Source organism: Xiphophorus hellerii, chromosome 6, assembly GCF_003331165.1.
Source record: "Xiphophorus hellerii strain 12219 chromosome 6, Xiphophorus_hellerii-4.1, whole genome shotgun sequence".
NCBI classification, from domain to species: Eukaryota; Metazoa; Chordata; class Actinopteri; order Cyprinodontiformes; family Poeciliidae; genus Xiphophorus; species Xiphophorus hellerii.
In genome coordinates, this window is record NC_045677.1 from 15292434 (window position 1) to 15307973 (window position 15540).

Sequence of the window (15540 nt, forward strand, 5' to 3'; positions counted from 1 at the left end):
CAAGGCTTTCATTTTTTCAACAGATAGCTAAGATTGAAAGTATTAAAAGCAAAAATAGTAAAAAAAAAACCGTAAACAGTTAAATTCAGCTATACATAGAGTTTATAACTTTTCTTTCTGTAAGCTGACTGTGAAATACAGTCTAAGCTCAATTTAAATCCGAAGCACAGAGCTTTACAAAAATGTTCACAAACATCCATGTTTGTTTTTGATTGGGAATTTGTATAAATTTCGAGTAAAATGATAGTTGCTTTTAAAATTGCTTTATGCAGATGTTTTTAGCATATGATCAGTGTGGAGGATTTACCCAGAAAAAGGTCTGCGTGGGAGGTTGTCCATTTTACCAGGAGCTTTTGCATGAAATGTATTGGTCAAAAATGTGCTGACGATTTTGAATTTGTTTAATTTTTGCCACTTCGGTAAGGAAAATGCATCTGTGGATTGAACAGAAAGTGGATGACAAAACAGTATTGATCACTTTCCAATTTAAGCTCAGAGCAAATATACACTCCAAATAATGGTCCGTCTGTACGAGCTAACTATAAAATGTATTCTTCCTATCAACATGGATTTTTAATTAGATGCGTCCAGCAGTGATGTCATCTCAGTTGAGTCTGCTGTCTTTGCAATCAAATCTAAATGTCACCACCTCTTTACTTTCTGAAACTTTTCAATGATGAAGTGTCACCATGCGAAACACTGAATGCATGGTGTTCATATTATTTGCTCATATTTTTTTACAATCCAAGCAGTTCTTTGTAATATGCTATCAGATTCAGTGATGCTTTGATAATGATGAATTTGCGGTATACTGTGCAGCACTAATTCAGTTTCGCTGTGTGGCCTCGGTCTTTCCTCTCCATCCACTTTAGAAATGAGAAAACTCTAAATGTACATTAACAAAATCCCTTTCATGTTCTGACAGTTACACCTGTGTCTGTGCATTAAAGAGACTCTACATAGATTAAAAAAGTGTAATTGGAGTGGCAAAATCTCCGCTCTTTTTAAAAAATGGATAAATGGCCATGGTATAAAAGACCAGTTGAGATGGCGACGCCATGGTCGAGCAGGAACTTATTCCCAGTACTGAGAGTTAGAGCATTATTAATATCAGTGCTGTAATATCTGTGTTTTTTTGCAGAGGAGCGATGAAGGTAACAACAGTGATGTCATCTCAACATCCAGCGACATGCTGGACATCATCCTTCAAGAGGACTCCTGCTCAGCCACCTCCGGCTCCATGGGCTCTGGCTCCAACGGCTTTGGGACTTCAGCAAGCGGGATGTCCAAGGGCAGGACGTCAGCCAGCAGCGCCTCGGCCAGTGGGGCATCAGGCAGTTTTTCAGGTCTGCATTCAAACGTCAGCTTCAAAGAAACGCAAACAAAAACACAATTTTTTGCACCCTCCGCCGGGGAGGTTGCTAAAACGATTGCAGCATACAGAGAATGAAACATTAAAGTCAACATAAGGGTTTTTTTTAATGATTAACTCGTTTGTCATAAAAATATGTGGTGCTTGGCTCTTTTTTTCCAGGAAGCAACAACAGCAGTAAATACTTTGGCAGTGTGGACTCATCGCAGAGCAGCCAGAAGCACAAAGGCCTCCTTAGGAGCAGTGAGGAAAGACCAGCGGAGACAGGGCTCCTCAAGTGTGTCCTGCAGGACCCCGTCTGGCTGCTGACGGCCAACACAGATGAGAAAGTCATGATGACCTATGAACTGCCCTCGCGGTGAGTCGAAGGACATGCGCAGCCAGCGAGGAGTAGGAAGGAGGTTTTTGTTATCACTGTGGTTTGAAACTTAAACAGCTTTTGGTTGGATCAGAAATGCAACGAAACATTCAAACATTTTAATTTCTTCTTTGTGGTTTAGTTCTTGAATGATTATAGCAAAAGATGTATCCAGGTAACAGAAAGTCACAAATGCATACCAGGTGCCTTCTATAATGTTGTAGGAGGAGACTGATTGTTGTCCTGTTGGTGGTTGTATAAAACATTAACATCAGGAGACCAATTATTGTGGCACTGATCATTTTTGTTTAAAAAAGAGCTATTTCAAATATGTTGTACAGGGTTTTTCAAACATCATAGGTTTATTTTTGCTTTACACACAGAAATTAAATTATTCAACAAAAAAGTCATTATTATTGAAATTATTACCCCTTTCAGGAACTGACCTTTTTGCACAAACCACTGTTGTGTCATGATGTGTGTGAAGTTACAATAGATGGTTTTAGTATAAAGACCAGACTAACGGTTGGCAAAGACCAACCGTTAGTCTGGTCTTTACCTGATACTTTTCATTGGATAAAGTATCAAGTCAAGCACTAAACAAACTGGTCTGAACTTGAGAAAAAGATGACTATTGATGTGCAATAAGCAGTAGGAGAAACAATTGTCACCTTGTTTCCAAATGTCAAGAATTAGAGTGAGAAGTTTAATCTAGAAATGCATAGAAAAGAGCACAAGAGAAGCCTGGCAGAGGCAGGAAGCAAAAGATTTAAAAGACCCTGGAAAGAGAACTAGCGAGAGACGTCAGTAACAACTGCCAAGACACAAAGCAATGGTCAGGAATTGTTGTCATAAATATGTTGGATAGATCTCTGCAAAGAAATGGATTGAAAGGGTACAATAACACTCTACTTTTGCAAAAAAAAAAAAAAAAACATGACAACACTATGTTTTTGCTGGTGAAGGACTATCTCCAGACAATTAAAGTGAGCGCCACTGACTGACCTGCACATAGACCTGACTTGAATCCCCTGAAAGTATGCAGAGTGAACTGAAGATGAAGGTCAAGCCAAAAGGCCATTCAATCTGACTAACACTGAAAGAACTGCTAAAGAAGAACAGGCTGGGATTCCTAAGGAGAATGAATGTATTTCTTTTTATTATTTCTAAGGGCAAATTAACAATACAGACTCAGCGAAAATAAATAAAGGAAGTCTACAAAAACTTTGTTCAAAAGTTATAGTTTCTTCAAACAATTACATTTTCATGTTAACTTTATCCACTAAGCTTTTGACTGTTATCAGACCCTGACAGCTCAAACATTTCAGAGTTGTCACCTTCTACAGAAATATTCTAAATATTGACCACGTCCTAAATAAACTGTGTTTTTACTTCTTTCTTCACAAGAGTTGCAGATATGATATGTCAATAATAAAATGACGTCATATACCTTATACATTTACACTCTATTATTACAGTGTTTAATTTAAAGTAGGACATGAATCTGATTAACATGGAACCAGTTCTGTTCATAGCGTCCCTCTCTGTCCAGTAGTGAAAGCTTTAGATTTAAAGAAATTTGAATCATTTAAAACCTGCTGTAGAGACATTAGTTTACCAGTAGAGGGCGCCCCAATGTTAATTCTGACGTTGGTTCAATGATCCTCATAATGAGAGACATCAAATTTTGCTGGTTTTCACTGCAGGGAGGTTTCAGCAACTTACACACTTATGACAAAAGTGGGATTCTGATATTTTGAGTGTTTTAAGTTGTTCATGATTTTATGTTTTCTTATGTCAACCTCCCTTGTAATGATTATGTGTGTGTATTCCTGAGTTGATCTACAACAGATGGTGAAAAAACGCTGGGGAAAAACTTAAGCCACTGAAGGCTTTTGGATAATGTTACAAATAAAAATGTCATGTATGAAATAAATCTGTAATTCAAAACAGGTGATGTCAGTAAATATTTGTAACGATTCCTTAGTATAAATGTATCAACAAAAGAAGATTGTTACTGAATAAATGTATGCCGCAAAAATATGCAGAGGTTCCCTTTGGTGTTTCAATACATCCATTAGAAGTTTTTTGACTATATTAGATGAAATGTATATGAAATGACACTCTACATTATAGTAACTATACATGTCAAAGAGTAAAGGACAGATTGAAGTAGAATATCTACATCCCTATTCTTCTGACCATCAAATGATTCTGTGTGGTTAAGGATTTAGTTTGTAACGACATTTTACAGCAAAACAATGCAGGATTACATTCCACAAATGCCAGCTTTAGCGGTTCACATCTGCAACAACTAAAAGCTGTTATATTAATGTCATCTAGAGGGAGCGCTAAGTTCTCTGCGCTAAGAAGCCTCAGTCATGAACCATAAGAAATGGAAATAGTCTATTCCAACTAGACTTTTTTTGGTTTGTTTTTCACAGAATGAGCACAATATGTAACTTAACGATTCTCTGATGTCTTTTACTTATTCAAAGCTTACTTAATCTTCAGCTTTAATGCACCCGTTAAAGCAGATCTAAATGAATTTTTATATATGTTGACAAGAAAGTTGCCACTGTATAAATAAAAGAAAACCAAAGAATGATTGTTTACCCAACTTTTGCAACTTTTTAAAAATTTTTGTGTGTCTTCCAGGGACATTGACAGAGTGCTGGAAGAAGACAATGAGAAGATAAGGGTGCTGCAGCAGTGCCAGCCCCACTTTTCTGTGGGCCAGAAGAAGGAGCTGTGCGAAGTCCACCCCTGGATAGAGAAGGGAGAGTTACCCAAAGCCATCAACGTTGAGGTAGAAAAAAAACTTCTGTTTCATTTTAACACATACTGCTCCTATTGGCATAACTTTGAAAAGCTTTTATAATTTTTTTTTTACTACTTTTCCTGTCGCAATATGGTTCCAACTTGTAGTTTGTGGTAGTTATAGTCATTTCTATGATGTAAATTGAGAAACATAAGGAAACAAAAGTGTCAAATGCAAAGATTTGATGCATAAAACAACGATTATTATGAGCCTTTCCTGTATTTATATGTTTTGTGACTCTAAACTTCACTCCTTAATTTAGGATTTAAACACATTTGTGATTTCTAGGGATGCACCTGGTGTGACAACACCTCAGAGACTGCAGCAACAGTTGGAGCAGAAGACCAGCCAGATTTGGGACTGGGTGATACAGAGACCAGAGAGGACTGCTGCCCAGAGAGGCTCAGAGGCGAACCTTTAACCTCTGCCATGGTCTCCTGTCACTCAGGTCCTCTTTCAAGCTGCAGCCCACGGGCAGAAGAAGTAAATCAGCAAGAGTTTTAAAGAAACTTCTGCTCTGCTGTAAAGAAGAAGCTGCCTTAGATGAGCCGTTTTGCTCTGCGTTGCAGTACAATCTGTGCATTTGTAAAATGTGAACGTCTGTGGTGATTAATTTCGTTTTATTTTTAGCTGCATTAGCCAGGGTCGCTTAGTTGCTTCTGGGATAAAGGCCGAGCTTTGTGACTTTGTGTGTTTAATGATTTGCCTTCTTTCGCATATCGCAGTGTGGCACCTTGAAAGAATTTCATGCACTGATATAGGAGATAAAACATGTGACAAGGGAACAGAACAATGTTCATAATCATGCTCAAAGCATGACAACAGATGCCAAGCAAACAACACATGCCAGACTGTGAGACAGTTAATGACATCAGTATTTCAGGATATTTTCCCAGTTAAGTTAGGTGAGGTGAAAAAAATTTGGATTTTTGTTGTTTTTTTTGCAACAAGCTGTTGTTATTCATTCTCATAAGGTACTGGATGAGCATATGTGCACATTTCTGGTGCTAAAAGGAAGAATTATTGGTATTCCTTAGCAGCTACAATTGCTCAAACTCATTTTTGGGACTGGGAAATTCAAACCTGTTAAGCTATCCATCATTTCAGTCCCTTCTCCCCCACATAAAAACATGCTCTGATTCTTGCCTTTAGTGGAGTAACATGCGGTCCACCAAACCTGACATAAAGGCCAGTTATTCATAATATATTTTACCTTATTTGGTTATTTAAGAAGCTCCAGGCAGAATGTCAGCCTGGTTTGTTTTTTATTGATTGTTTATCTGGCACTCTGTACATTATTGAAGCTGAGAGCAAGCTGGTAGTAAAATGAGAATAATGGGAGGAAAATGTGCAATATTTCCTTCTGAAATGCCATAAAGTAGAAACCATATCCCACCTAATAAAAACACATGCAATCCTGCAGTATTTATTAAGCTGATCAGAATATTTTAACAGGATACGACTGAGCATGTGCACAATGCCGCTTTTACTCGGTTGTAGTGTTTCAAAAATATTTTGTTTTTCTTCGGAGCCAGGTGTTACCAAACTATGCTTGATGTGATATTTTAGTTATTTGTATCTTATGAAATGCATCAGTTGTTTCAGATGTGAAATTCTTATTTCTTTGCACTCGTTAACCTTTGAAAAAGTCTTTGAGTATGTATATATATGTATATATTTTGCATACATGCTTTTTGAATGCATTTTTTAGAAAAAAAAAAAAAACTAAATTAAAAAACAGACAGGACCAAGAAGGCTAATGCTGACTGCAAATCAGAAAGGGAAAAATAACTGTGTGGTTGTTTACAGTGGATAAGGTTGGTAGAGTAAGAGATGACACCAGCTCATTATAAGCCAAAAACCTGAAATGTTTGTTATTATTTTAGAAACTTAAGATGCCTGGAGTTTTTTTATGTTATAATTTAACATGACAATCCATGCTATTTCTCTGTAACTTTTCTGAATGTGTCATTAGTCTGTCTGCTATTTCAGCAGGCTTATCAAGCACCTTTCTTATTCGTGTCCTTATTTTTTCTTGGTTCAATGAAAATAAAAATTTTCTTGACATAAAATGTTTAATTTGAAAACAACATTGTTTTGCATATTACCTACGTCACTTTCACATCCACATATAATTTCCTTTTGTTTATTTCCCTGTATGCACATTTTTGTTAGTGTGACATCGATGAAACAGTAAAAGTTTTGATATAATTAAAAGATTGATAGATTTAGTTAGATACCAGGGCTGGTTCTCCAAGCAAATTCAGTACAATAGAAGACTGCAGGACGCTAAAGAAAACCTCTGAAGCCTTCAAATGTTATCACAAAACAGCAAGTTGAAGACGCTCACAAATGTGAGACAGCAGGTCTGTCCAATCTGAAAGATACTGAACAAGTTCATCATTCATTGTATTTGTGCAAGGAGGCAACCTTTGTGCTGTAAAGGTCAGACTAAAGTTTGTTAAAGAAAATTCAGTCAAAGACCTGAACTTCTGGGATAGCATTTAACACAACGGATCATACTGCATATCAGGAGAAAAACTTTATAGTTACTTTGAAGAATGGAGGTGGAAGTGTCATGGTTATTGGCTAACAAAGTAACAGAATGCACCAAAAATTCTACCATCAAAGGTGTCAAGGAAGAAAGTGTGATATCTGTGACAGAACTGGACTCGGAAACATTGCAATGGCCTTAAACATCCCACATCTCCACGGGTCAAAGAGCAAAGTGGAAACTCCTGTTAGAAGCCCAGACTTTGATCTCATTGAGAAGCCCTCGGGTCACTCAAAGGGGATTAAGGTTACCCTTAAAATGTCTGAGAGATGAAGGTGAGGAGTTGGGCGAACATTCCTCAAACCAATGTCAGAGATTGACTTTTTACTCAGAATACACAGCTGTGTTGAGGTCTTTCAAATAATGAACAAAAGTAGGAGAACTTGCTGTTTAGCTCTAATTAAATCACTTTCTTTGTCAGATATGGCCAGAATAAAAAAAAAAAAATGCATTTGATAACTTTTCTTTTGAAAGAACAGAACGATTAATGGGGTGTACATAATTTTCAAATTGAATGAAAAATGTGCACTTGTTCATTTGACTAAATATTTATTTATGGGCTTGTTGGACTTTGGACCCACGCACCGATGCAGCTGGTCGGATTGTCAAGGCCTTTGATCGACAGACCTTAAAGTGGTATGACCACTGGGTGGCGATAAAATGCATTAATATAAAAGAATGCGCCAATTACGCTGCAATTCGTATTCAGATTAGGAAAGAGCATGCATAATGTTAACGTTTTCCTGTCCTGTGGTTGTGACTTTCATTTCCCTGATGCAAATCGATGTCTGTCTGACTGAAAAGCTACGGAGACTACTCTGCTGTCAAGTCCTGACAGATCCTCCACATCAAAGCCACCTTGTTCGCAGTCTTCTCTACTTTCACACCTCACATTTCATACAAATACAAGCGTGGATTTGGTAGTTGCCTTAATCTGAAAAAATTGTGGAGTAGAACCAGGCTTTATTATATTATTATTATTATTATTATTATTATTATTATTATTATTATTATTATTATTATTTCATGCATTCTTTTGGTGGCGTAAATAAACAAGCTATCTGATAGCTTGAGTTTGTAAAGTGCTTGATAAGAGTGGCAAGTATTCTGCATGTTAGGCTACAGATTTAGGACAAGGTGCAAAGTGCTAGCCTGCTGCGCTTATTTACATCTGTTGATCTGCAAATCCGGTGTTTCTTTCGTTCTTTCTTCTTCAAACAATGAAGTGAAACCGTAGTTGTTTCACATTAACAAGAAACACTTCAACAGGTTTTTTTTTTTTTTTGTATGTAGGCTATATGTTCTTGCATGATGTTAGACAAATACTGCGTGACCAAGAATGCGTGTTTCTTCAAATATTATTTTTTTGAAGATTATAGTTCAGACGTGTCCAAACATTCTCCAATCAGCCAATCATTCCCAGCATTACGTTCGGTAAATACAGCATTAGTATTCATGCAGGGGAGCTTTTCATATTTTGTCACTTTACGGCTGCACTCTTTAATGCACTGGGACTTTATGTGGAAGCCTATACCAGCTTTTCATTTTTCAATATTCTCAATTGTATTTAGGTCTTGACTTTATTCTAACACATGGATATATTTTGATCTAAACCAGCTCTCGTGCTGTTTAGCGTAATCTTACTGGAAAGTGATGTCTTTTGCAGCCTCGAGATAGTATGGTGTACTATGCCCACACCATAATATGTGTGTTCAGGGTAGTGTGTGTAGTGATAGTTTTGTGTTTGCCACAGTTTTTTTTTTTGCGACATAACCTGCAATAAGATGGACTTCTCATGACTTTCTGTATGCCGCTCTTCCAAACAGACCATCTCTGCATCTCCTCCAGAGAAGTATTGGATTCTTTGCCTTTTCCTCTGACTACTAGACTGGGATGTTTCCACTTTGGCAATTTGCTCTTTATTTTGAGATGAAGGACAATGTTTTATAACCTAACCGTGCTTTCAACTTTTCCACAATTGTATTACTGACCTGTCCAAGATGTTTACTGATGTTGTTTGTTCACTAGTGTTCACTGACAACCATTTTTATACCGAGGTGGAAGCCATTCTGCTGCAATTCAATTTATTTAGTGGTAAGTAAAGGGGCCACACAACAATAAATGCCCCACTTTTCAGATTTTTAATTTGTAAAATACATTTTCCTTCCAATTTATAGTTGCACCTTCTATGTGTTGATCTTTCCCGACAAAGTTCAATGGGTATGGAAGCTTTTCAGTGGTGCTGTAGAAGGATTATAATATTTCTCCTGTCATTTCCTAAATTGTCACAATCACAAGACCTGGTAGAGGTGTTAGGACCGCTGACTGCAAAATAATTGACACTCGGTGAATATTGCAGGAACATAGGAGACACATGGATTCAGAGCATGCTCAGAAGTACTGGTTGGTCTGAAATCTGGGAGAGCTGAGTAACATTTTCCTCCACGTCCATTACAATGCAGGAACACAATTAGAAACTTCATCGGTTTTGATCCTGAAGCCGTTCAATAATTTGCTATTGAATGCACACCCAAAGGGCATTATAGCCTAATTCAGTACATTATGATAAACTGGTGCTTATAGGAAATTGATTCTCATGACCATCCATGTATCCAAGGTATTTAAAAAAAAAAAAACATATAAAAGCTGAGCTCAAACAGAGCTATAAAACCCATTTGACATGTTCAGAACGAGGCCTATAAAAGGAGCGATTACTCATTTCACACCTCACAAATGCCTACGATGTGCAAAGAAATCTTTGAGCGAGAGAGAAAGGGAGAGGGAGGGCTCACACAATCTGGCTCACAACTGCAGAGTAAATCTTTATAACAGACGAGGGTGGGTGGTTAGTGGGATCCTTCTGTGTAAAAGTCGCTTTTTAGGAGCGAGAAAGGTGCATAAATAGAATGTCCACAGAGGTCTTTGTTTAAAAAAGTTATTTATTGGAAGGTTTAAACTGGATAAGGTAGCTTACTAATGCACTATAAATACGCAGTCCTTGACTTTCTAAATAGAAAATAATTTAACTAACAATCTATCTGGAGAGGAACAACTAAATGTTAACAAGTACATATTTACAAATGCATTCACCACATTATTAAGGTAAGCCTATACACTTTTAAATGCATAATGTACACATCAATGATCTCTGCAACTGTTTTTATTATATTTTACAACATTAAATACTTCCACTGCAGCTTTGATACATTTTACAAAGAGCTTCTTTATGTCTTAGCCGAAGTGGTTCCCAAGCTTTTTTTTTAAAGACTTAATAAAATTTTAAAGTAATGACATTAAAATAATTTTAAAACAGAACAGAACAGAACAGTTTTTCCTTTATAATGACCCATTTCCACCAGATAGTTGGTTGAAAGGTGCATTTCAAAGCATGTTGGAGATGCTCAGGATGTGGTTCCTCCTCTGCCCAAAAACAGTCAGATGCAAATTTTAAAATAATTTGAATGAAACGTCATTTTTGTTTTCAGCGTTTTGTCACCCAACAGTTTCAACACAGACGTTGCTTATGCTGCTTAGAAAGCCCAGAGCAATTGTTCCCAGTTGACAGTTTCCTAATTACAGATTTTAATCTTTGCTTAAGCAATTCTCTGAAAATGCTGCCCTTGTGTTTCTGTTATCTTTCGTTTTGTTGATAAATCTCATATTGTGTCATAAAAAAGTCCTCAGGCGTATGCTAAGAAGTAGTCAGGCATAACTGCTGTTTTAGCTTATTCAATTAATTAAATAGAAATAAACTGAAAATGTTTATTGGAACACAACGCTATGTTAGTAGATATTGATATGGTAGGATGTCAGAAAACCAGTGCTAGCTGTTGTGCTAAAGCATAGCTAATTTTAGCAATAGAAGTCCAGACTCATCCTGCATGTCTAACTGCAATTGGTCTGGTATAGAAAATATTCACAAATGGACATTATACAGTACTCTGTGAGCCAGCGATTCAATTAAATAGAAGTGCAATTATATGGAGCGTCAATCCCACCAACACAACAGTGTCATAGTCTTAGACATATGGTTCTCAAACTGTGGTACATGTACGACTAGTGATAGTTGGACTGGCAATATTGGTTTTTAAAAAGAAAATTTTGAAATAATTGTTTATAAGCTAAATGCAAGCACATTAGCTGTTATTTATTAAAAACATTGCCATATGTTAATTACAAAAGATTGTACAGCATTGTTTGTGACTTAGCTTAATAATACCCAAGTTGCCAGACGTACTAAATTTAATGTCAGGGCAGCCATATTGGATTGTGAGGTTGGAGATTGTAAGCACCCACTGACCCACTGAATCCCCCCGTTGGAGATTTCAACTTTCTTTTAATTTTTTTTTTCAACTTTAAACTCAGAAATTAGAACTTAGGTGTAAAAATGGAGGATGTATTTAAAACACATTTTTCAACCAATGATGCATTGCCAATAAATGAAAATGATTTTGTGTCCATGACACAACCCAGCAAGTTCAAAAGATCCAAGTTCTGTTCTATTACTGTGTTAAAAAGCCTAACAAGGTGGTGATACATGGAGAAATTACCAAGGTGGTATGTAATTTTTAAAAAAGAGAGAGAACCACTGTCAGAGACATTGCATTGTTGCCTATTCAGGTATGTTTTGTAGTGAACTAAAGTCTATCCAGCACATTCTAACAATAACCAACAATCATCTAGTTTACACAAGCCTCTTCAAAATTCTTTACCAAGGTCTCCACATTGGCTTTGAGAAAGTTACGCCAGACGCTACAGGCTGGCTAGCTACCTCCTCTGTGGAGGAAGCTTGGTTTTGCTCTGAGTCCGTCTCATCCAGGTCGGAGCTGAGGTCATCAGTGGAGGTGTTGGAAGTGACCGGGGACACCACTGTGCTGTACATACTCTCAGGGAGGGGCCAAGTGCTGTTACAGGCTGGCTTGTTTTCATCAAGATGCTCCTCATCATTAAGGGGGATCCTCTCCAGGAGGTGGTTCAGCAGCTCAGATGCAATGGCGGGGTCTATTCCAGGGCAACAGGACACAAACGTGTGCACATCATGCATGCACTGGATGTAACCGGCGGCGAAACGCTCCTTGGCCTCCCTGTTCAGAGCGTCCACCTCTGGAGAAAGACAGACAGCAGCCACAAAGTTATTTTAAATGTCAACTTATGCATCCACCACAGTCTAAAGTGTTTGAGCCAAACTATTGATTGAGTACACGAGCAGTACAAGTCAGTCAAAATGTTGCAACATTATGGAATTTTGGTAAATTATTGAGAAACATCATCATTAGTATTACTACCAACACATCTGCTGTTTGTGCTCCAGTCCTTTCACTGCTGTTGAAGTCCTTTGTTACGTCATCCTATCAACAGGAGCTACCAACTGAGGGTTTTGAGTACTTCTGATAATAAACCAAACAACACAAAATATTATTTTTATAATATCATTTTTTATATATATATCATTGTTACTGTTTTCAGCAAAACTGGGTTTATTGATTATGCTTTGGTGCAACAAAACAATAAAGTAATTAAAAAATAATAATAATAAATCAACTCATTAATCTCTTAGTCTATGTTCACACAGCAGGCAAATGCGACCCAAATCCATTTTATTTTTGCCACTTGTGACCTATATAGACCTTTTTTATGTCAGTCTGAATGGCCCTATTCAGATCATTTCACTCCCACCCCCCAAAAACAATCTGATTTGTGCCACTTCAGTGTGTGGTATATTGGAACATTTTCAAAGCATCGAAAGTCTGAACAGTCATGTCTCATTTTGTCAGAGTATGACGTCGTTGTGCATCATAATTCTGCACCAGAAGACGCTAGGCACAGTAAATCCATACATAAACATTTGAACAAGCAAAGCACACTGCACAATTTATCTTATAATATTTTTTGTTGATGTTTTCAATTGTGAAAATATGCTCTACAGGGATAAACGTGACTTTCTCCATGCCGTGCATAATTTCTAACAGTAAATACATATAAATAAATAACGTGTGATTTGGTCTCAGATTGCCATGTTTCATTTTTGAGGGCTACTCTTTGTTATATAAAGTTGGTGTGCTAAAACTGTGCTGACATGCATGTCTATATTTATACATTCATAAATTTATATTTATTTCTTATGAGGATCTCAAGACCAGTTGTTCTTGTCAACTGAGGTTACAACTCAAATGCTGGGAGCCTCTGACGAAAATATTTATCCGCTAATAATAAGAACTATATTTATTAGCGGAAGAATTATTTAAAGTTATTTACAGGGTGTTTTCGTTCGGTTCAAAGCATTTTTGTAGGCTGTAGGTCAACCTTATTTTAAACAATGATGAATAGAAGCAGAGGTTTACCTTGTGCTCGGTTCTGCAGGATGCTTTCTACATGTTTCACCGTCACCTCCAAAACTTCAGCATTCTCCATCTTCGACTGTAACTGCGGTGAGTGAAAAGCAGCAACCACTGATTGAGCTAAATTAACTCAATTAGGACACATCGACGTGAGGTCATTTAAATAAAAAAAAGCTCACTTACGTCTGAGTCTGCGATGAGAACCCTGAGTTCTTGTAAGCTTTCATTAATGCGAGCTCTTCTTTTCTTTTCCACGAGAGGTTTCCTCATCTACAGGAAGAATACCGAGGGACAGAGAGGTCATATTTATTCATTTCTACGCTCTGTCGCAGCTACCAAAATCTCCATATCCTACCTTCCTGTCAGATTGTATTTCGCTATCGCCTCCATTCATGCCGCTGGTATTGCTGCGTATCGGAGCCATGGTTGAAGTTTGGCCAGGAGGCTGCTGGGGTGTGATCCAAAGAGCCGTTAGCTCGAGTCCGTGTGGGGGACAGATGGCCGTGCGGTAGTTGACTCCTTCAGAGAATGGGTTGTTATTGCCGAGGGGCCTTTCTGCGGCATGGCTCATTTACATATAAATGGGTGAACTGGTTGGAAGACAGAGAGGGCGCGCAACGCCCGTACCCTTTATCAACAGGGGTCCTGGACCACGGAGCCAAGACATGCGATGATCTGATGCCACAAACACTCTGCAGTTAGTAGTCGAACTTTATAAACTATGTATTCAGGATCACATGATCAATAGCAGATAGTTTGTTGCACACAGCTCTTAAAATATGCAATTCAACATCAGTTTCCTTATTAGTTGCATGGCTAAGCGCGTATTAAATTGTGCTTATGGGGGACAGTTCTCACGTCATTAGGAAGTTAGGTTAATTAATTCTTAATTGCTAACAATCAGTTGACAAACGAAAACCAGTTAACTCCTGTTCAAACAGTTGTAAAGAAGGCAACCCGCAAAGGTCCCGATTCACTGGTGTTTTACTTTCTCAGGGTGTTTTTTTTTTTGGTGTTTTTGTTTTGTTCTTCATAAAGTGTTATTTCAGTTCCTTTATTTACGTCTATTGAGAAAAGAGAACAAGAATGAACACATGACCTCGTTTATTGCCATCCAAGGTACAATGGATATACGTACAGTATATATGCATTGCAAACTCAAATATGCAATGCGGGCTTTGATGTTTGTAACTAAACTTAAGCTTGACGTCTTTAAAAGTCTTCCAGACTTGTAACCTGCTGTGGTGAGAGAATGACATTTAAACAAATTTACCGGCTGCTTCAGGATCACGTTTCAAGGATATATATATATATATATATATATATATATATATATATATATATATATATATATATATGGATATTAGCAGTTGTGTTCAACTCAGTGATGTAGCATTTGTCCAAGGCAATGTCATAATAGGCTGTGAGGCCCTGGAATGAATCAAGAAGAAATATTATTTAGTCTTCAACACTCAAATACGGCGAGTCTAGATAAGCGGATGAGACTTTTTATTGCCTACCCTCTGGAAGTCATGGACGATATCTGCTGGGTCACTGCCCCCAAAATGAGGCACTAATATCCAAGACCCTCGAGGTGTCTTATATATATATATATATATATATATATATATATATATATATATATATATATATATATATATATATATATATATATATATATATATATATATCAGTCCTCACTGTAGGTTTTTTGTATGGTGAACTATTCCTGACAAGTGTCGGTTACTATTAATGCATGTCACTTGTTAGCAGGAAAACCAATGTAACAGTTGTGCTCAGTGACCATTTTAGCAATGCAAGCTAAAACAATAGATGTAGATGACATTGTATGAGAATAAGTATTTAATTTAACAACTAAAAAGACCAGCTACATCGCTCCTATTGAGGTAAGGTCTTACTATTAAACTTCTGTAACAGCTCCCCCCACCGTCTTTTTTAGGTCTGCCACAACGTTTTGTTTGTTTTTCATTTTTTCAGTTTGATCAAAGCTAACTGAACTTTTTTTTTAAATAGGTTTGAACTGTCATTTTAATTAAGGAAATGCAACATTTCCTTTGTGACTTCTCATAATTTAAA

At 37.2% G+C, this 15540-nt stretch overlaps 2 protein-coding genes across 6 annotated transcripts in view; one reads left to right on the forward strand and one right to left on the reverse strand.

Annotated features, from left to right (window-relative positions):
• per2 (period circadian clock 2) overlaps window positions 1-6630 on the forward strand; it is a 30836-nt gene extending 24206 nt beyond the window's left edge. For all 5 annotated transcript variants that reach the window (XM_032565593.1, XM_032565597.1, XM_032565595.1 and 2 more), the window contains 4 exons: window positions 1142-1346; window positions 1535-1730; window positions 4389-4539; window positions 4840-6630. In XM_032565593.1, coding sequence (XP_032421484.1) covers window positions 1142-1346; window positions 1535-1730; window positions 4389-4539; window positions 4840-5055 — 768 coding nt within the window. In that variant the 3' untranslated portion in view covers window positions 5056-6630. The remainder of the gene's footprint in view (window positions 1-1141; window positions 1347-1534; window positions 1731-4388; window positions 4540-4839) is intronic.
• Window positions 6631-10024: 3394 nt separating this feature from the next.
• On the reverse strand, window positions 10025-14729 carry hes6 (hes family bHLH transcription factor 6). Its single transcript, XM_032564631.1, has 4 exons — window positions 13799-14729; window positions 13627-13713; window positions 13447-13528; window positions 10025-12208 (listed from the first exon to the last, which is right to left on the reverse strand). The coding sequence occupies exons 1-4, from the start codon at window positions 14012-14014 to the stop codon at window positions 11814-11816; spliced, it is 780 nt and encodes a 259-aa protein (XP_032420522.1). The 5' UTR covers window positions 14015-14729; the 3' UTR covers window positions 10025-11813.
• Between the last annotated feature and the right edge of the window lie 811 nt (window positions 14730-15540).

Excerpts from the sequence above, each read along its gene's own strand:
- hes6 (XM_032564631.1), bottom strand. The coding sequence starts at position 14,014 with ATGAGCCATGCCGCAGAAAGGCCCCTCGGCAATAACAACCCATTCTCT. Across the intron at positions 13,714-13,798 it reads AAATACAATCTGACAGGAAG|ATGAGGAAACCTCTCGTGGA; the intron begins GTAGGATATGGA and ends TTCTTCCTGTAG. Across the intron at positions 13,529-13,626 it reads TTCTCATCGCAGACTCAGAC|TTACAGTCGAAGATGGAGAA; the intron begins GTAAGTGAGCTT and ends CACTCACCGCAG.